Below are 22,619 nucleotides of genomic sequence, written 5' to 3' on the forward strand. Positions count from 1 at the left end.
GTAATACAAGCCTGGAGTGGCAAGTATTAATTTTTAAAATCCTTGCTGGCCTCCACCTTCTGCACTCTAAGTGCCAGAGTGGGAATTCAGCCTTGACACCCTCCTCTTCCCTCCAAAGGCCCCATCCCATGGTTAGGCTAACGTGGAGCCCAGTCGGGGAGCCCGGGCAGTTGTGGGACCCATAGCGGACCCTTGACCAGCCTGGGGTGTGGGCTGAGAGCAGCCCCCCGTCTGTGTTCCCGCCCCCTGGGTTCCCCGCCCAGCACAGGGCAGGTGGAGGCGGACTGTCCGCAACAGCTCCACACAGCTGCTCGCATGGCTCTGTCCTTGACTTGGCTCCAACCAGCGGTGGGAGGGCTCGGGGCTGCAGCCTGGCCATGGTAAGACTTGTGCCATGGGCAGCTGTGGGGAGCCATGGATTCTCCACCTGCCCTGGGTGGGGGACTCAGGGGATGGGGACACAGGCAGGAGACTGCTTTCGGCACCCAGAACTTGCTCCATCTTCCAGCTTGTCCGGGGGCAGGATCTCTGAGGGAAGAATAGGGGTTGTGGGGGACGGGGCCTTGGGGGGAAGGGGAGGGGGAGGGGCAGGACCCTCCCCAAACTCCTCCCCCCAACTTGGGAAGGCTCTGACACCCTTGGCTGGGGCCACTGAATTTGCATAAAATGCAGCTCCTGCCTTCACACGGACCTTCTGCATTAGATCCCTTTTTAAGGAGGAAGGGTGGAGTAGCGGTGTTTCAAAGCTCATTCCCTCAGCCACACTGAGCCATCCAGCCCTTGCTGGGAGGATGTTCCTGCTTCCCCACATGCTGCGGCTCCACATACTAAGGCCGTGGACTTCTCCCCATACACACAGGCAAGTTCACTCTCAAATGTCATGTCAGGGCCTGGTTCACCATCTGCCCCCTGTAGGGCAGCCTGCACATGGGTGAACGTGACTCCTGTTGTAGCATTTCATACCATTGGGGCAGAGAGGGTTCTGACTCCAGCCATGCCCATACCCAGGAAGAGAGATCAGAGTTTTACCTGGCAGCTTCTCGGTGAGTTTTTCCTGGTGAGACAAGGCGAGTTTGAGCATGGTGGAAATGTCTGTCTGCAGCTTTGTCACGACAGAGTCCTGCAGCAAACACATTGCACAGCAAGTGAGCATGGAAGTGACTTCAAAGCAACTCAGTCCTGGCCGTCAGCTCATCTAGGGGAGAAGGAGCCGAAGTCTGCACCATCTGGTGCAGCATCAGCTGAATAGCCTGTGAAGTTCTAATCACAATCAACCACTCCTGTGCAATGCCACCATGCAGGTACCACCTAGGGCATCACGTGAAGGCTCTGGGGCTGCACAGGTGTAACTATGAACCTTGTTTGCTCTGCAGAGCTTTTATTGCTGGTTATGACAGGCAGGAAGGAAAGAGCCCAGCTTGACCCTCAGATCCCAAAGGGAATTTACAGAACGGGCAGGTGGCTTGTAAACAGAGAACATTTCATGTGGAGTGACAGTACAAATGATGCTCACAATGCCATTTTTACAGTCACTTTTCAGAATAGAACCATCTATTAAGGTTTCATCTGAGAAAGCCGAACGCAGTGAACTGCATGAAACTCAATATGTCTATGCATATTGTGACAAAGTTCCTCCTCTACCTTGGTGGGTCTTGCGCTTATTGGCAGATTTTCTCGCCTTGGAGCTTCACAACGGCCCTCAGTTTGGCTGTTTTCATGAACCCACAGTCCAGGTCAACTCCTCCTGTGTCTGACCAGGAGTTGGGAGGTTTAGGGGGAACCCGGGCCCACCCTCTACTCCGGGTTCCAGCCCAGGGCCCTGTGGAAGGCAGCTGTCTAGAGAGCCTCCTGGAACAGCTCTGTGACAGCTACAACTCCCTGGGCTACTTCCCCATGGCCTCCTCCCAACATCTTCTTTATCCTCCCCATAGGACCTTCCTCCTGGTGTCTGATAACGCTTGTACTCCTCGGTCCTCCAACAATCCACGTTCTCACTCTCGGCTCCTAGCGCCTCTTGCTCCCAGCTCTTCACATGTGCACCACAAACTGAAGTGAGCTCCTTTATAAACCCAGGTGCCCTGATTAGCTTGCCTTAATTGATTCTAGCATTTTCTTGATTGGCTGCAGGTGTTCTAATTAGCCTGTCTGTATTAATTGTCTCCAGAAGGTTCCTGATTGTTCTGGAACCTTCCCTGTTACCTTACCCAGGGAAAAGGGACCTACTTAACCTGGGGCTAATATATCTGCCTTCTATTACTCTCCTGTAGCCATCTGGCCGGACCCTGTCACAATATCTATATATAGGGGAAGTTTATAAAAATGAATATAAAAGAGAACTAGAAATTGTAAAAAATTGATAAGGGAAGCAAAAGAATAAAAAGAGAATTCTATGATCAGCAGAGTTAAGGAAAATAAGAAGTTTTTACAATATATTAGGAATCCTAATAATGGCATTCTTCATTATTGTCCATTATTGAATGGATGTATGGTATTGGACTATTAATAGATAGAAAAGATAAAATTATCAATAATAATTCAGACAAGACAATAGTGTTCAATAAATATTAGGCAACTAGCCAAAGACTCAAAAAGTAAGAGCAAAATGCTTTTAAGTACATCATAAGCAGGAAGCCTGCTAAACAACCAGTGGGGCCACTGGATGATGGAGATGCTAAAGGAGCACTCAAGGACGATAAGGCCATTGTGAAGAAACTAAATTAATTCTTTTCATTGGTCTTCACGGCTGAGGATGTGAGGGAGATTCCCAAACCTGAGCCAGTCTTTTTAGGTGACAAATCTGAGGAACTGTCCCAGATTGAGGTGTCAATTAGAGGAAGTTTTGGAACAAATTGATAAACCAAACATAAATAAGTCACTAGGACCAGATGGTATTCACCCAAGAGTTCTGAAGGAACTCAAATGTGAAATTGCAGAACTACTAACTGTGATATGTAACCTATCATTTAAACCAGCTTCTGTACCAAATGACTGGAGGATAGCTAATATGACTCCAATTTTTAAAAAGGGCTTCAGAGGATCCCGGCAATTACAGGCCAGTAAGCCTGACTTCAGTACTGGACAAACTGGTTGAAACTATAGTAAAGAACAAAATTGTCAGACATATTTTCCCCATAATTTGTTGGGGAAAAGTCAATATGGTTTTTGTAAAGGGAAATCATGCCTCACCAATCTACTAGAATCCTTTGAGGGGGTCAACAAACATGTGGACAAGGGGGACTCAGTGTACATAGTGTACTTCCAGAAAGCCTTTGACAAGGTCTCTCACCAAAGGCTCTTAAGCAAAGTAAGCTGTCATGGGATAAGAGCGAAGGCCCTCTCATGGATTGTTAACTGGTTAAAAGATAGGAAACAAAGGGTAAGAATAAATGGTCAGTTTTCAGAATGGAGAGAAGTAAATAGTGGTGTCCCCCAGGAGTCTGTACTGGGACCAGTCCTGTTCAACATATTCATAAATGATCTAGAAAAAGGGGTAAACAGTGAGGTGGCAAAATTTGCAGATGATACAAAACTACTCAAGATAGTTAAGTCCCAAGCAGACTGCAAAGAGCTATAAAAGGATCTCACAAAACTGGGTGACTGGGCAACAAAATGGCAGATTAAACTGATTAGGGTATGAAATGGCTGCCATATGAGGAAAGATTAAGAAGACTGGGACTTTTCAGCTTGGAAAAGAGACGACTAAGGGGGATACGACAGAGGTCTATAAAATCATGACTGGTGTGGAGAAAGTAAACAAAAAACTATAGGCCAGTCAGCCTCACCTCAGTCCCTGGAAAAATCATGGAGTAGGTCCTCAAGGAATCCATTTTGAAGCACTTAGAGGAGAGGAAACTGATCAGGAACAGTCAGCATGGATTCACCAAGGGCAAGTCATGCCTGACTAATCTAATTGCCTTCTATGACAAGATAACTCCCTCTCTGGATGAGGGGAAAGCAGTGGACATGTTATTCCTTGACTTTAGCAAAACTTTTGATACGGTCTCCCAAGGTATTCTTGCCAGCAAGTTAAAGAAATATGGGTTGGATGAATGGACTATAAGGTGAATAGAAAGCTGGCTAGATCATCGGGCTCAACAGGTAGTGATTAATGGCTCCATGTCTAGTTGGCAGCCGGTATCAAGTGGAGTGTCCCAAGGGTCCGTCCTGGGCGGCTTTTGTTCAATATCTTCATTAATGATCTGGAGAATGGCATGGATTGCACCCTCAGCAAGCTTGCAGATGACACTCAACTGGGAGGAGTGGCAGATATGCTGGAGGGTGGGGACAGGATACAGAGGGCCCTAGACAAATTAGAGGATTGGGCCAAAAGAAATCTGATGAGGTTCAACAAGGACAAGTGCAGAGTCCTGCACTTAGGACGGAAGAATCCCATGCACCGCTACAGACTAGGGACCGAATGGCTTGGCAGCAGTTCTGCAGAGAAGGACCTGGGGTTACAGTGGACGAGAAGCTGGATATGAGTCAACAGTGTGCCCTTGTTGCCAAGAAGGCTAACAGCATTTTGGGCTGTATAAGTAGGGGCATTGCCAGCAGATCAAGGGACGTGATCGTTCCCCTCTATTTGACATTGGTGAGACCTCATCTGGAGTACTGTGTCCAGTTTTGGGCCCCACACTACAAGAAGGATGTGGAAAAATTGGAAAACTTCCAGCGAAGGGCAACAAAAATGATTAGGGGACTGGAACACATGACTTGTGAGAAGAGGCTGAGGGAACTGGGATTGTTTAGTCTGCAGAAGAGAAGAATGAGGGGGGATTTGATAGCTGCTTTCAATTACCTGAAAGGGGGTTCCAAAGAGGATGGATCTAGACTGTTCTCAGTGGTAGCAAATGGTAGAACGAGGAGTAATGGTCTCAAGTTGCATTGCGGGAGGTTTAGGTTGGATATTAGGAAAAACCTTTTTCACTAAAAGGTTGCTGAAGCACTGGAATGGGTTACCTAGGGAGGTGGTGGAATCGCCTTCCTTTGAGGTTTTTAAGGTCAGGCTTGACAAAGCCCTGGCTGGGATGATTTAGTTGGGGACTGGTCCTGCTTTGAGCAGGGGGTTGGACTAGATGACCTCCTGAGGTCCCTTCCAACCCTGATATTCTATGATTTCAAGTGATATTTACTCCTTCTCATATCAGAAGAACTAGGGGTCACCAAATGAAATTAACAGGCAGCAGGTTTAAAAACAAACAAAAGGAAGTATTTTTTTTCACACAACGCACAGTCAACCTGTGGAATTCCTTGCCAGCAGATGTTGTGAAGACCAAGAATATAACAGGGTTCAAAAAAGAACTAGATAAGTTCATGGAGGATAGGTCCATCTGTGGCTATTAGCCAGGATGGACAGGGATGGTGTCCCTTAGCCTCTGTTTGCCCCTTTTTTATACTTTCTTCCACTGCTAGAAAGATCTTTGCTGTGACAGGGAGTCAGGCAGCCCCCATTGGTCAGGCAGTTCCCCATTGCAAATGTGCTCTCTCTGAGAAGTCTCGTGGACAGTGGATTCCCTTTAATGGGCCATCAGCACATATCTGGCTGGTTCTTTGTGTTGGGATATGTAAGGGTTAAGTAAAGCCCTGGAAAACTGCTGGTGTGCTGGCATGGTATTAGGGAGTAGAAGCATGGGCCATTTCTGCACTTGATAAATAAAATGCTACCCCTCTCTCTTCCCTTTTGCTTGTTAAGGATTCATAAGCATTGCAGCTGCATAAGGAATGTGGGGATCTAAGGGATACACTTTGAGTAAAGCAGTGTTATCTCCCCCCCTTCCTTTCCCAGCTACATAAATGAGCTCGGGGTCATGGCCCCTTCCTCCCTTCCCTGCAAACTGCTGGTTAGGGGAAAAAACAGTTACTTACCTCTCGTAACTGTTGTTCTTCGAGATTTGTTGCTTATGTCCATTCCAATAGGTGTGTACGCGTGCCGCATGCATGATCGCCAGAAAGCTTTTCCCCTAGCAGTACCTGTTAGGTCGGCTGTGGAGACCCCTGGAGTGGCACCTTCATGGCAGTGTATATATGACCCTGCCGACCTGCCACCTGCTCAGTTCCTTCTTGCCGGAATACTCCAACAGTGGGGAGGCAGGAGGGATTTGGAAGGACATGAGCAACACATCTCAAAGAATAACAGTTATGAAAGGTAAGTAACCATTTTTTCTTCTTCAAGTGATTGCTCATGTGTATTCCAATAGGTGACTTCCAAGCAGTTGCCCAGGGGGAGGGATCGGAGTTCACCTGATCGCTGAGTGCAGGATTGCCCTACCAAAGGCAGCATCATCCCTCACCTGCTGGGTAATGGTGTACTGTGAAGTGAAGGTGTGGACGGAAGACCATGTTGCCGCCTTGCAGATATCCTGGATAGGGAGCACCAGGAATGCCGTGGATGCCGTCTGCGCTCTGGTAGAATAAGTCGTAAGCAGAGGGGCTGGAACTTTAGTCAGGTCATAGCAAGTCCTGATACAGGATGTGTGATCCATGATGAAATGCGCTGTGATGAGATCGGAAGCCCCCTCATTCTTTCTGCGATGGCAATAAAGAGCTGTGGTGATTTACGAAATGGCTTTGAGCATTCAATGTAAAATGCCAAGGCACGTCTAACGTCCAGGGAATGGAACATATGCTCCCTGATAGTGGCATGGGGTTTAGAAAAGAACACCGGTAAAAATGTATCTTGGTTCACATGAAACTGGGATACAACCTTAGGGAGAAACGAATGGTCCCTCAGACCAGACATCACACTCGATTTTCCAGAGGTGGGGCTCTCATATAGGTGTGTAGAGGAGGCGATGCAAAAGTCCCACAGCGCGAGGGCTTCCCGACACAGGGGAGAGGAGCAAGCACTACCCTGTTTGTTTATATAAAACATCACTGCAGTATTGTCCACGAGCACTGACACGAATGTGCCCTCGAGGCAAGACTGGAATGCTTGGCATGCCAGGCGAACCAACCTCAGCTCCCTTCTGTTCATGTGCAGCGATAGCTCTGTATGGGACCAGAGGCCCTGGGTTCTGATATTGCCCAGATGTGCTCTCCAACTGAGTGCTGAGGCCAGGGAGAGCATAGGTTGGGGTTTGGCAAAGGGTACTCCCGCACAAACCAGCTGTGGTTGTAGTCACCAGTGGAAAGAGTTGAGAATCCGAGGCGGAGGGTCACTATCGAGTCCAGTGGGTCCCTGCATGGTCTGTGCACTTGGGCTAACCATGCCTGGAGGGGCCGAAGGCACAGCCTGGTGTGCTATAGTACGTATGTACAGGCTGCCATGTGCCTCAATAGCCTCATGCAATTTCTGGCCGTAGTTGTGGGAAAGCGGGGCAGGGTCTCGATAATGTCCGTGAGTGCTTTGAAATGCAGTTCCGGAAGAAATGCCCTCGCCTGCGTGGAGTCCAAGAGAGCTCCTATGAACTCTGTTCTTTGTGTGGGGGTCAGTGTGGACTTGGGCTCGTTCAAGGTAAGTCCCAGCCTGCAAAATGTTCCCCTGGTAAGGGACACGTGTTCTGCCACTCGTTCCTGGGAATCGGCCTTGATGAGCCAGTAATCCAGATATGGGAATACCTGCACCTGGCGCTTGCGGAGGAAGGCTGCCATGACCACCATACACTTGATGTACACCCGGGGGGCCTTGAGAGGCAAAAAGGGAGCATCCTGAACTGGTAGTGCTGGCCACTGACTACGAATCTGAGGACGCGCCTGTGGGCTGGGATAATGGAAATATGGAAGTATGTGTCCTTCAAGTCGAGGTCGGCATACCAGTCTCTCGGATCCAGGGAGGGAATGATGACAGCCAGAGAGACCACGCAAAACTTCACCTTCTTTATGAATGTGTTGAGGTCTCGTAGATCCAGGATATGCCAAAGCCCGCCCTTGGCCCTGGGGATGAGGAAATAGAGGGACTAGAACCTCTTGCCCCTGAACTCCTGAGGAACCTCCTCTAGTGCCCCTAGAGCTAGGAGGGAATGCACCTCCTGCAAAAGGAGTTGCTTGTGAGAGGGGTCCCTGAAGAGGGATGGGGAAGGGGGGTGGAAGGGCAAGAGGGAACAGAATTGGATAGAATATCCCACCCCTACTGTGCTGAGGACCCAGCAGTCTGACGTGATCTAAGACCAAGCATGGTAGTAGCGGGAGAGTCGGTTCAAAAAGTGGGGGTGGGGGAAGGATCCAAGATGGCAACTGGTGCACCATCCTCGGGCGCATCTTCAAAAGTTTGACTTGGGCCCAGGGGGCTGTTTGGTTGAACCCTGGCCTTGGCCTGAGGAGGATTGCGGAGGGCGCTTCCTATTATTCCTGCCCCTTCTCCTTGATGGATCTCACCTAGGGGGCCCAGGGTAGAAGCAGGACAGGGGCTGAGGTCTAAAGGGCTTTCTCTGAAGCGCAGGGGTGTGTAGCCCCAGAGACTTCAGAATCGTCCGCGAGTTCTTCAGGCTATGCAGGCACGTGTCTGTATTTTGGGCAAACAGGCCCTCACAGTCAAAGGGGAGGACCTGTATTCTGTTCTGGACCTCAGGTAGAATCCCTGAAACCTGGAGCCAGGCAATGTGCCTCATAGTGATAGCGGTGGCCATGGTACGAGCTGCAGAGTCCGCCGCGTTCATGGCTGCCTGGAGGGCTGTCCTAGAGACTACTCTACCCTCCTCAAGGAGTGCGCCAAACTCCTGGCCAAGAGTTGGCCAGGATTAACTCCTGGAATTTAGCCAACAAGCTCCAGGAATTAAAGATGTAGTAACCCAGCACTGCCTGCTGGTTTGCTACTCAAAGCTGGAGCCTCCCAGTTGAATAGACTTTAAGGCCGAAGAGATCCAGCTTCTTGGCATCCCGTGACTTAGGTGCGGGGCCTGGCTGTCCCTGGCGCTCTTTGTGGTTTGCCACATCAACCACCAGAGTCCCCGGCTCAGGGCGGTAAAAAGGTACTCATAGCCCTTTTGCGGCACAAAATAGTGTCTCTCGACCCCTTTAGCCATTGGTGGTATAGAGGCTGGGGTCTGCCAGAGCACCTTTGTGGTGTTCTGAATTGTCCTTATGAGGGGCAGGGCCACTCTAGAAGGACCTTCAGGAGTGAGGATGTCCGGCATCGGATCCGAGTCCTCCATAACTTCTTCTGTCTGGAGGTTAAGGTTTATGGCCACCCTCCTAAGCAGGTCCTGGTGGCCTTTGGTGTCCATTGGTGGTAGAGTGGTGGAGGTGTCTGCCACCACCTCATCTGGCAAAGAGGAGGAAGAGGTTCCTGGGACAGGATCTTCCTGCCCTTCTGGTTCTCTGGAGGTTGGATCAGGTACCTCGGAGCTCCCGCGACTGGAGGTGGCTCACGTGTCACTGACGTTGGTGCAGGAGGGGCTGCGCTTGCCTGTGATTGCTCAGCAGCCCTGTCTCATACAGAGTCCTTAGGGGCCCTAGGGATGTAGCGTGCCAGTGATGTCGCTGATGGGGGGGGCATGGGGTGCCGATGCTACCGATACCGGCCTGGATCCCTGACTACGAGCCTGGTGGTAGGCCCAAGGGGTCCAAAAGGGCCACTGTACTGGGCCCTGCCACTGGGGCAGCCAGGTGATGGCCGTTGTCGGTTGCTCCGCTGGCCTACGTTGCTGGGATTGGTGCCTGGACCAGGAGTGGTGGTGGCTGTGTCGGGAGACAGAAGACTTGGCTTCTGACTCTGACAAGTATTCCGTATCCGACCACAGGGGCGCAGAGCCAGACGGTGCCGGCAAGCGGTATCAGGGGACAGCGATTGGCACTGCAACACCGTGGGCTTCCCCCGATGATGAATTAACGGCGGTGCCGCCATCGGTGCCGCAACGGATGTTGGAGCTACCTGTGGTGCCAGGCTCGACGCCGCAGTCGGTGCCGTTGCTGATGCTACTGGTGGTGCCTGAATTTGCAAAGCCGAGTCCCGCACCTGCGGCGCTGGGTACTGTGCAGTCATGGCAATGAGCTCTCAGGCCGCCTCATAGGTGTCTGGAGTGGAGGGGAGATCAAGCTTATCCTCCAAGTCATCCCTGGTAGGGGAGTCCATTCTCGCCGGACTCAACAGCTCTGCCACTAGGGCCGGAATCAATGTTGCCGGTTCTTGAGGACCAGACCGAGGGTGTCCCACTAGAGGATACACCCCACTAGAATCCCGCCATGGCTTCTTGATGAAGGAACGTCCCGTCTGGCCTCTTTTTCTTATGTGGCATCGGGGATTGGAACGGTGGCGCCTGGAGGCACTGGCCTTGCGGGCCGGGGAGCAGTGCCGGTGCTCCCTGGCAGAGTCCTTCCCACACCGAGGCAGGTACGCTGCGCACTCAGGATGCCAGTGCCGGTTCTGGCTGAGACCGAAGGGCTGACTCCATTAGGAGGAGCTTAAAATGATAGTCCTGCTCTCTCTTAGTCCTGGGTCTGAAGCTCCTGCAAATTGGGCCCTTATCTTTCTGATGGCCCTCCCCAAGGCACTTGAGACAGGCGGCGTGTGGATCACTTGTAGGCATAGGCTTCGCACACTTCTTGCACGCCTTAAACCCCTGCGACCAAGACATGCCCAGGCACCGGGGAGAGTAGAATGGGGGGAGAGCCCCCCAAAGTAAGCTAAACTAATCTACAACTATTAACAACTAACTGACTAATGACTATTTACACAAAACAAGGGAACCATTAGGTAAGGCACTTGCAGATGCAAGAGACTGAGCTGTTCCAAAGACCATCGCGGGCAGTAAGAAGGAACTGAGCAGGCGGCAGGGTGATTAATACACAGCCATGAAGGCGCCACTCCAGGGGTCTCCACAGCCGACCCGATGGGTACCACTAGGGGAAAAGCTTTCTGGCAATCGTGCACGCAGTGCGCGCAAACACATATTGGAATGCACATGAGCAATCACTCGAAGAACTTGTGGCTACAATTACTGCAAAAAAAAATGTATCTTCAAGGTAAAAATGTCTGTATGATATGCTTAATGCTGTAAACAGTAAACAGGTGCAGGTATAATCATATTCAGCTTATAGCTATTAATATTCATTGTGTGGGCGTTCATATTACTCAATAAGGGTTTTGGGGGTGTTGTAGTAAATGTGGGTATTTACAAACCAACTTAGATAAAAGAGTGTGAAGTGATTAACTCAGTGCTTACTCGACAATTGGGTCGAGGGGAACAAGTATTGCAATAAAGAAGCCCGTACTCAAATCCGCCTCTGGGTCCACCTGCTCCTTTTCTTCTAACATTTTGTTGCCACAGAAAGGCCAGCTGTGGGCATCTCCCAACCTCACAACATAGTTCAGTAACACATCCAGCAACACTTCATACCTTCACATACAACAAGAGCACATGCGATTCAACAGGATATTAAGGTTCAAAAGATGAAGACATTTAAATGATACCTCACAAGGCAGGCTTTGTACAAAACATATCAATTACATGACAGTGATGAATATGGGGGTTCCAGGGTGCTACTTTGAGGTAAAGAGTGTCACACCTGTATCATACAATGATGTTAACACTCTTTCCATTCCACTAGTATCTTGGGACGATGTTAAACAGCAGCTTCTAAAATTAGACATTTATAAATCAGCAGGTCAGATAACTTGCATCCAAAAGTACAAAAAGAGCTGGCTGACGAACTCACTGAACAATTGCTGTAGATTTTCAATAAAGTCTTGGAACACCGGGGAAGTTCCAGAAGACTTGAAGAAAGCTAATGTTGTGCCAATATTTAAAAAGATTAAAACAGGATGACCTGGGTAATTATAGGTCTGTCAGTCAGTCATTGATCCTCGGTAAGATAATGGAGTGGCTAATGCAATTAACCCAGGGGTGTCAAACAAACAATTACAGCTCTTATTTTATAAGGACCACATCTTGAAAGAATTTTTTCCCTAAACCCCTTCTGCTGGGTTCCAAACACCCCCAAAATTTGCTAATCTCATAATCAGAAGCAAAATCCCCATTGACTAGGACACACCAATTCAAAGCAACACCAGATCCTGCCAGAACAGTTGCAAAACCTGCAGACACATCTCCAATGCTACGATGATCAATCCCCCCCACCCCCACTCCACAACACATTTTTCAAGATCCAGGGGTCCTACATATGCCTATCCCAACATATGGTGTGTCTAATCCACTGCATCAAATGCCCCAACAACCACCATGTGGGTGAAACCAGATAATCACCACACCCTTCAATGAACTCACACAGAAAAATGAAAAGAGACAAAAACACCCTGCCACCAGTGGGGGAACACTTTTCACTAAGCGATCACTCTATAGCTGATCTCTCAATCCTCTTCCTCAAAGGCAACCTGCACAACACTCTCAAAAGACAAGCCTGGGACCTTAAATACATAACTCTGTTAGATACCAAATATCAAGGATCAACAGAGACCCTGGATTTATGGCTTATTGCAACAATCTGTAACCTACTAACCATCCTTTGTCCTATGACTGAAGAGGTGTTACCTGCCCACTTCATTTAAAAAGTGGTGCCACATGTTAAACCCTTATGCTTAACCATCAATATCACCTTGTATTTATTTGTGACACACTAGTTACCTTTTCTAGACCTGAAGAAGAGCTCTGTGAAGCTTGAAAGCTTGTCTCTCTCTCACCAACAGAAGCTGGTCCAACAGAACATATTACCTCATCCATCTTGTCTATATCAGGGGACAGCATTTATAATGTCACCAGAACGGTTCGCATCTCACAGTTGCTTTTTGTAATAACTAGCTATGCTCAGTACTATCCACAGGGCTGGTTCAACAAGCCTTCACACTCACTGTGGGCCCCATCAGTTTGCATGCGTAAAAATAGAGAGCAGCATCAAAATGCTTGTTTGCATCTTCCAGTGTCTTGCAAATACTTGGATTCACCTACAAACAGATGTACTCACAGTTACCATGGGCACATAGCTTTAACAGGCTTGCGGAAAGTGTTGTTCATTACACTGAGCCAGATGTTAAAAAAACTGCTTGTTGTTCTATACAAAGAAGGTATGAGTTGCTAGAACATACATCTACTCTCAGGAAAATGGTGCAGTCACTACTCTTTCTTGCTATACCTTCGAGTTCCATGCAGTTCACTGTAGAGAGATCATTTACACTCTGATCACCTGTTGTCTCTTGTCTTATACTTGGATCGTAAGCTCTCTGGGACAGAGTCTGTCCTTTTGTTCTATGGTTATACAGAGCTCAAAACGGTGGGGGTCTGGCCATGACCAGTGCTCCTTAGTGCTATGGTAACACAAATAGTAAATATCAATGATTCTGCAAACATGCTCACACTTACTTTAAAGCTCATTTGTGGTTCCACTGGAGTCAATGGTCCTATTCAGTTAGGCACATGTGTGTTTGCGAGTTCAGACCCTTAAAGGACGCCTTGAAAAATCAAGGTCACGTTGTGTCTACTCTTGGTGGAAACTGAACATCCCATGAAGCAGGGGGTTTGCTCCAATATCTTTGGCCTACATTCTGGCTGGGTAGCTTGCTCTGGGCCACTCCCTCTGTGGACACTGTACTGTTGCCAGACAGCACCATCCAAACCCATAAATACAGCCCCACAGAGCGGGGGGAGCATCCCTCACCTTCAGTTCCTGGAGCTGCATCTTCATCTTCTCCTTTGCCGCCTCAAACATTCCACACTCCGCCTTTTTCTCAATGTTCTCCTTGAGGGTATTTTGCATCCTCTGGCAGGATCGTGACCCCTGGATCTTAGCCGCCTCTGTTGGAAAGATGGGATAAGTCACAGCTCTAGACAAGGGTGGGAAGGATTTGGGGTAGGGAGGGTGGCAGGTACTGGCTTTAGGTGAAGAAAAGAATGGTAGCTAGTGGCAGTGATGGCACCACCCGAAGGGACATCTAGCTGATTCTTCTAGTGACAGTGACTTTAGTGCTGGAGAAAGGAGCCAGCCTGGATGCCCCAGAGAATGACATTCCCTCATATTCCTCAATGCAAATGAAGCCACCATGTTCACACATGCCCCAGCCCAGAGTGGGAGGGGCCTCACTGCCTCAGGGCACTGCTGAGATGCCAGTGAAACTCTGAGCAGGAATTGATTTGTGCCAGATCCCAGTTCCTGTTGCAAGATTCTTCCCCATCCCACTCCTCTGCCTCAGTAAAGTGCCCTGGTTCCTTCTCCCGTGTCTCTTTAATTCTTCTGGAACCCCTCCACCCAGGGCCATCCCTAGGGAGATGCGGGACCCGGGACATAGACGCTGAGTTTCTAATTTGCCCAGGGGTGCTCCCCCAAGCCCCACCCCCACTCCACCCCTTTCCCCAAGGCAGCACCCCTTTTCCCACCTTCACCCTGCCCTGCCTCTTCCCTGCCCAGTTCCACTCCTTCCCCTGAGCACTCTGCGCCCTCACTCCTCCCCCCAGTGCCTCCTGATGCTGCGAAACTTCTGATACGTGGCAGGCAGTAGGTGTGAGAGGGAGGGGGAGGCGCTGATCGGTGGGGCCTGACAGTGGGCAGGAGGCACTGGGGGGGAGGGGAAGGTTCTGGTAGGGGGCTCCTCCTTGCCCACCCGTCCGCCTGCCACTCGCCTCCCCATTCGTCTCCTCACCCCGCTCGCCCTCCCGCCTCACCTCCCTGCCCACCTCCTCATGGTTTTATCAAAGCGCGGGGCCCGGGGCAGTCGCCTTGATTTGCTGTATCCAAGGGACTGCTCTGCCTCCACCCATCCACAAGGATCTCAGACTGACCCCAGTAGTAGAGAGAAAGAGAGAGAGCATGGAGCACGGGGTCATGAGACCTGAACCAGAGGCTGTGAACCAAAGTCAGGCCATGTATTAAAGCAGGTGCTTACAAGTTCACTGTCTGGTACATGAACTTGGCAAGGATCCTGCTAGCACTGGTAAAACACAGGCACTTCTAAGAAGCACCAGTCATTGGGTATGTATGTAAAGACATTCCAGGTACACCCCCAATCTAGCACAAGATAAAAGGATTTTACAGAAGTGATGAATAAGAATGTTTTGCCAGAGACATCAGGAGCAAGGAGGTAATAAGCAGGTGTCATGAAACACATAAGGCCATCTGTAAATTGTTTGTCTCAGTCTATTAATGTTGGGGTACCTCGTCTTAACCTTTTGCATGGCTGACAGGACAGCAGAAATTCCACCTGCTGGCTGAGCTGCTCCTTGCCAGGGGGCACTGTGCCTGGAGGGCAATAAACCTGGCCAAGTGCCTTTGTCACTGAACTGTGCCTCTAGTCTTTCTTTATGAGTAACATCGAGGGCTGCTGAATTAGCAGGCTGCACTATTTGCTAGTGCTGATAATGCCGGAGCTCCAAGAACAGAAGCACTGAGCAGCTGTAACAGCTTAGCAGCCTGGACAGCATTACCATGGTAATGACAACCCCCAGTCACCAAACCTTCCAGCCAGGCCCAAACAGAGACCCAATCCCCCACCCCCAGAAACAATGAGAATCACTACCCCGCACCCCAATTTCCAGGTGAGTTTCCAGTTAAAAGGCAAGGGAGCCACGACTGGTTCAAGTCCTCAGCCCCTCTGCTGAGATTATCAATAATTGGACCGAGTTCGTGGGTGGCTTTTGAGTTGTTGACATCTGTCCCCTAGCACCTGGGCCAATGCCCACCTGTGACGATTTGGGCATCTGTCTGTACAAACATATGACTTCTGTTTGACACTGGTGGATGTTGCAGGTCCTGTGCCAGGCTGCAGACTCCATTTTGAAAGTGGGAGCTAGCTGTCCTCCCTGTTATGCTATTGCCTTTGTATTGGGCTGAAATTCCAATGCACGGTGACACAGGACTGACAACGGATGGTCTCTACCAGAAGATATTGAAATGTAATTGCCCTAGGCAGTGGACAAGCTCACCCAAGGGAACTGATATGTCAGGGGAGAGGTTGCCTGGGCAACAAAGTCACTTGACAGGGGTTTGTGCTCACCTGAAGAAGCTGGCAAGGGTATTGCTTGACAGAAGGTGCTAAAAATGATAAAGAGGGACGAGCTGATCTATGGGGTCTTTGGCTGTTTTGTTTCTACCTCAAAAGGAGAAAGAAGCAACCTGGCATGCAGGGGCTGCAACAGGCAGAGGGTGCCTGCTTGCTATCCTGAGCCCAGATGGCCCCAGGGACTGCCAAGGGAAGAGGTTAAACTGGCGAAGAAAAAGGAAACAAGCTGATCCAGGGGGAAGAAGGCTCATGTTGCAGCCCACAAGCTGTGCACTGAAGCAGTACTATGGATAACCCAAGGGACCCTGAGCTCAGCCCAAAGAATGCCCTGGAGCAGTGTGGAAACAGAGACAGGGAAATGCAGGTACGGTTTAGTGTTGTGTGTGCTCGGTATTCTCTTGTGCTTTATCTGATTAAGTACAAGAGCATTCAGGTAGCAGATTCTGTAAAAAGTCTCTCTTTGGTGTTGCATGCTTCACACATGCTACTGCCTGCCTTTGCAGAGAGTTACACTGTAAACCAGAAGCTTCACACCTTTGAGGTGGATTTCTTGGAGAGGGTGTGTTTAAGTAACTGGGGTGTCTTAGGGAGGATCAGTTTGTGGCCTGGGGGCCCAACACAGGAGGTGTGAGGAGCTCCATTTCTGTGAAGGGGTAGCAGACTGGGAGTTGATGTCCAGGAAATGTTCCAGAGAGGCCAAGGGAGGAACCAGTGCTGCACCCCACTGAGATCCAGGGAAGTTTAAAACTCCCAGGGATCCAGAGGCTTGGATTCCCCTCACAGCAGTCTGCAGGATGACTGGAAGGGAGGACCGGCCGGATCTGCGGCACCATGAAACCCACGTTGCCCAAGAACACCAATTTACATATTTTGCTTCATACTTTACTGGTGCTAATGAAACTGAGATGGTCCCTGTAACTAGTCCCCAGTGAGAGGCAAGAAGAGTTTTTCTATCTGCCTGAAAAAAACATCTCAAGAGGCCAGAGAACAAACTACTTCTTTGCTTTTCTGTCCAATTTTAGTCAGGGTCGGTGGCTCTTGTTCTTGGTTTCCAAGCATTCCTGTCAAGCATATCTTCCAACCTGACATGAAACTTCTTCATGTCCTCCTCCAGCATCTCAAACCACCCTTTCCTGGGTCTTCCTCATGGTCTTCGTCCTGTGAATCGTAGATACTGTACTCTATCAATGTGTTGTTGTCTCACACGACCTAGCCACCTCAGTTAACACGCCTTCAGCTTTTTCCTGATGGGATGAACTGCATCATACCATCTCACTGATTAGACTCTCAGTTCTGGTCTTACCCATTGTCCCCAGAGCATTCTCATTTCCGCAGTGTGAACTAGTCATTCTCTCTTCCTCCTTGGCCAGCATTTTGACCTATATGTCATGGCTGGTCTAACTATGCTTATGCTGGTCTAACTAAGCTTATGCTCAAATAAATTTGTTAGTCTCTAAGGTGCCACAAGTACTCCTTTTCTTTTTGCGAATACAGACTAACACGGCTGCTACTCTGAAACCGGTCTAACTATGGTCTTATATGCTTTGCTTTTCAGTTTTCTTGGTATCTTGGTATTAAAGAGAACTCATCAACTCCCTCCATTTACACACCAAGTGCTCTTCATGAGACTCTTAACATCCATTTCCACATTCCCGTCAAGGCTCAACACTGATCCGAGATATTTAAATTATTACACGTACTGCAACGCTATACCATCCAGCTTTACTGGCTTCTCCTTGTCCCTCTCCAAGAAGCATCATGTGCATTCCATCTTTTGTCAGCTGATTTGTAAACCATGTTCATCTCCTGCAGCCATCCATCATTCTAGGCCCCTTTCTAGTTCATGTTTATCCTTGCGACACAACATTATGTCATCCGTGAAAAGCATGCTCCATAGAGCCTCTCTCCTAATGCTCTGCCTCAAGGTGTCCATTACAATCACAAATATGAATGGGCTTAAAGCTGATCCTTGTTGTAGACCTTACGGTAAATGGCCCACTGGAGCCAGAGCTGCTCCTCACTACAATTTTGCGGCCCTTGTACATGTCCATGATCGTCTGAACATATAACTCCTGCAGATTGCGAGTCCACAGGCATCACCTCGAGGGATGCTCTCATAAGCCTTCTCTAAGTCCACAAACACTAAATGAAATTCCTTGCGTTTCTCTCTGTACTTCTGCAGTATTTGGGCTGCAGACACTGCGTTGATCATTGACATTCCTGGCACAAACACAAATTGTCTGTCACTTACTTGATGCTCCAGTTCCTCACAAAGTCTTTTCTCGATAATTCTTTCCAGCCATTTCATCGTGTGACTCATTTACTTGATGGGTCTGTGTGAGTCAGTGCGTTGGTGCAATGGTGCCCTATCTGGCCAGGCGGGGCATGGCACCTGAGTTCACTCAGCCTGGCAGGGCTGTTAATCTATTCCTGATGCCCAGAAATCTGAAAACTCTCTCTGCCCTTAAGTTCATCAGGGGGTCATAGAAGAATAGAATATCAGGGTTGGAAGGGACCTCAGGAGATCATCTAGTCCAACCCCCTGTTCAAAGCAGGACCAATCCCCAACTAAATCATACCAGCCAGGGCTTTGTCAAGCCTGACCTTAAAAACGTCTAAGGAAGGAGATTCCACCACCTCCCTAGATAACCCATTCCAGTGCTTCACCACCCTCCTAGTGAAAAAGTTTTTCCTAATATCCAACCTAAACCTCCCCCACTGTAACTTGAGATCATCGTTCTGTCATCTGCCACCACTGAACAGTCTAGATCCATCCTCTTTGGAACCCCCTTTCAGGTAGTTGAAAGCAGCTATCAAATCCCCCCTCATTCTTCTCTTCCGCAGACTAAACAATCCCAGTTCTTCAGCCTCTCCTCATAAGTCATGTGTTCCAGCCCCCTGATCATTTTTGTTGCCCTCCGCTGGACTCTTTCCAGTTTTTCCACATCCTTCTTGTAGTGTGGGGCCCAAAACTGGACACAGTACTCCAGATGAGGCCTCACCAATGTCGAATAGAGGGGAACTATCACGTCCCTCTATCTGCTGGCAATGCCCCCTTATACAGCTCAAAATGCCATTGGCCTTTTTGGCAACAGGGCACACTGTTGACTCATATCCAGCTTCTTGTCCACTGTAACCCCTAGGTCCTTTTCTGCAGAACTGCTGCTTAGCCATTCTGTCCCTAGTCTGTAGCGGTGCATGGGATTCTTCCATCCTAAGTGCAGGACTCTGCACTTGTCCTTGTTGAACCTCATCAGATTTCTTTTGGCCCAATCCTCTAATTTGTCAAGGTCCCTCTGTATCCTGTTCCTATCTTCCAGCGTATCTACCTCTCTTCCCAGTTTAGTGTCATCTGCAAATTTGCTGAGGGTGCAATCCACGCCATCCTCCAGATTATTAATGAAGATATTGAACAAAACCGGCCCCAGGACTGACCCTTGGGGCACTCCGCTTGATACAGGCTGCCAACTATATATGGAGCCATTGATCACTACCTGTTCAGCCTGATGATCTAGCCAGCTTTCTATCCACCTTATAGTCCATTCATCCAGCTCACACTTCTTTTACTTTCTGGCAAGAATACTGTGGGAGACAGTATCAAAAGCTTTGTTAAAGTCTAGGAACAACACGTCCACTACTTTCTCCTCATCCACAGAGCTAGTAGGGTCAGTAGGGGAACCCAGGCCTGCCCACTCCACTGGGTTCCAGCTCAGGGCCTCAAGCTAGATAAACTGGATCAGCGTTTGTCGACTCTGGCTATGCCCTGAGCTCCTTCCTACCTTCCCTCGGGTTTCTGCAGGCTTTTCAGCCTGGTGCTCCGGTTGTCTCTTTCTAGGGTGTTGTCCCTGGTGGCTCTTCATCAGGCTGCTGGCAGGAGTCCCCTTCTCCGTCTGCTCACTCCTCTGGCAAGCACCACGCCCCTCTGCTTCTCTGCCCTTTGATACTCCCAGCTGCGGTGAGGCTGCCAATCAGCAGTGACTGTGCTAAACCTTTGCTTGCTGGACCAGCTTGGGGTACATACACCCCATGAGAGTCAGTAATAACAACATGCTTAAACATCCCCTTTATGCTTGAGGATAGAGACCAATGTCTTGCAGGCTTCTCTGAGTAGTTACTACAACTCCTGAGGAAGCTTGTAGAAAGAAGATAATATGGATGGGGAGCATTCAGCTGTTGTGACCTGCACTGGATGTGCCATGTTTGTCTTTTTTCCACAGGAAAGAAGCAATTTTGTCTGTACAAACTGCAAACTGGTCTCCATATTTGAAGAGAAGGTTCAAGGTCTGGAGAAACAAGTATTGACCCTGCGTTGCATAAAAGAGAAACTGAAGATTTCCTGGACAGACGTCAGGATATGCATCTACGGACCCAATGTTCTGAAGATTCAGAGCAGGCTGCGCAGCTGGGACAGAAGGACGGTGAAGAAATTTGGCAGCATGTGACCTCCAGAAGAAGAAAGGGGAGCGTCCATGTACCAGCAATGCAGATACAGATAAGCAACCGTTTTGATGTTCTTTCCACAGGTACTAATGTGGAGAGTGGACTAGATGATACATCTGAGGGAAGGGAACAGAAGGAGACTCCGCAGATTGGAAGGCATGAGATGCCCTGTCCTAGGGTTGGGGGTTCCATGACCACTGCTCCCAAGAGAAGGAGGCAGGTGGTGGTGGTCGGGGACTCTCTCCTCAGGGGGACTGAGTCATCTATCTGCTGCCCTGACCGGGAAAACCGAGAAGTCTGCTGCTTGTCAGGAGCTAGGATTCACGATGTGACTGAGAGACTGCCAAGACTCATCAAGCCCTCGGATCGCTGCCCCTTCCTGCTTTTCCATGTGGGCACCAATGATACTGCCAAGAATGACCTTGAGCGAATCACTGCAAACTACGTGGCTCTGGGAAGAAGGATAAAGGAGTTTGAGGCGCAAGTGGTGTTCTCGTCCATCCTCCCCATGGAAGGAAAAGGCCCGGGAAGAGATGGTCAAATCGTGGAAGTCAACTAATGGCTACGCAGGTGGTATCGGAGAGAAGGCTTTGGATTCTTTGACCATAGGATGGTGTTCCAAGAAGAAGGAGTGCTAGGCAGAGACAGGCTCCACCTAACGAAGAGAGGGAAGAGCTTCTTCGCAAGAAGGCTGGCTAACCTCATGAGGAGGGCTTTAAACTAGGTTCACCGGGGGAAGAAGACCAAAGCCCTGATGTAAGTGGAGAGGAAGCACAAGCAGGAGAGCATGAGAAGGGAGGGCTCCTGCCTCATACTGAGAAAGAGGGATGATCAGCAAGTCATCTCAAGTGCCTATACACAAATGCAAGAAGCCTGGGAAACAAGCAGGGAGAACTGGAAGTCCTGGTACAGTCAAGGAATTATGATGTGATTGGAATAACAGAGACTTGGTGGGATAACTCACATGACTGGAGCACTGTCATGGATGGATATAAACTGTTCAGGAAGGACAGGCAGGGCAGAAAAGGTGGGGGAGTTGCATTGTATATAAGGGAGCAGTACGACTGCTTAGAGCTCTGGTATGAAACTGCACAAAAACCTGAGTGTCTCTGGATTAAGTTTAGAAGTGTGAGCAACAAGGGTGATGTCGTGATGGGAGTCTGCTATAGACCATCGGACCAGGGGGATGAGGTGGATGAGGCTTTCTTCCGGCAACTAACGGAAGTTACTAGATTGCAGGCCATAGTTCTCATGGGAGACTTCAATCACTTGATAGCTGCTGGGAGAGCAATACAGCAGTGCACAGACAATCCAGGAAGTTTTTGAAAAGTGTAGAGGACAATTTCTTGGTGCAAGTGCTGGAGGAACCAACAAGGGGCAGAGCTCTTCTTGACCTGCTGCTCACAAACTGGGAAGAATTAGTAGGGGGAGCAAAAGTGGATGGAACCTGGGAGGCAGTGACCATGAGATGGTCGAGTTCAGGATCCTGACACAAGGAAAAAAAAAAAAAAGGAGAGCAGCAGAATAGAGACCCTGGACTTCAGAAACTTTGACTCCCTCAGGGAACTGATGAGCAGGATCCCCTGGGAGAATAACGTGAGGGGGGAAAGGAGTCCAGGAGCAGGGACAAACCATCCCAATCTGTAGAAAGAATAGTAAATATGGCAGACGACCAGCTTGGCTTAAAAGTGAAATCCTTGCTGATCTGAAACACAAAAAAGAAGCTTACAAGAAGTGGAAGATTGGACAAATGACCAGGAAGGAGTATAAAGATATTGCTCAGGCATGCAGGAGTGTAATCAGGAAGGCCAAATCACACTTGGAGTTGCAGCTAGCAAGAGATGTTAAGAGTAACAAGAAGGGTTTCTTCAGGTATGTTAGCAACAAGAAGAAAGTCAAGGAAAGTGTGGGCCCCTTGCTGAATGAGGGAGGCAACCCAGACTAATCTAATTGCCTTCTGCGATGCGATAACTGGCTCTGTGGATGAGGGGAAAGCAGTGGACGTGTTATTCCTTGACTTTAGCAAAGCTTTTGACACCGTCTCCCACAGTATTCTTGCCAGCAAGTTAAAGATGTATGGGCTGGATGAATGGACTATAAAGGTGGATAGAAAGCTGGCTAGATCATCAGGCTCAAAGGGTAGTGATCAATGGCTCCATATATAGTTGGCAGCCGGTATCAAGCGGAGTGTCCCAGGGTTGGTCCTGGGGCCGGTTTTGTTCAATATCTTCATTAATGATCTGGAGGATGGCGTGGATTGCACCCTCAGCAAGTTTGCAGATGACACTAAACTGGGAGG

At 49.2% G+C, this 22,619-nt stretch overlaps 1 protein-coding gene across 1 annotated transcript in view; it reads right to left on the reverse strand.

Annotated features, from left to right (window-relative positions):
* Positions 1-22,619, reverse strand: part of NUGGC (nuclear GTPase, germinal center associated) — a gene marked incomplete at its 5' end in the record, with an annotated part of 77,124 nt that overhangs the window by 2,170 nt on the left and 52,335 nt on the right. Inside the window, 2 exon segments of the mRNA XM_038393962.2 lie at positions 1,030-1,120; positions 13,546-13,682. Coding sequence (XP_038249890.1) covers positions 1,030-1,120; positions 13,546-13,682 — 228 coding nt within the window.

Source organism: Dermochelys coriacea, chromosome 3 (assembly GCF_009764565.3).
Source record: "Dermochelys coriacea isolate rDerCor1 chromosome 3, rDerCor1.pri.v4, whole genome shotgun sequence".
Lineage (NCBI taxonomy): Eukaryota > Metazoa > Chordata > Testudines > Dermochelyidae > Dermochelys > Dermochelys coriacea.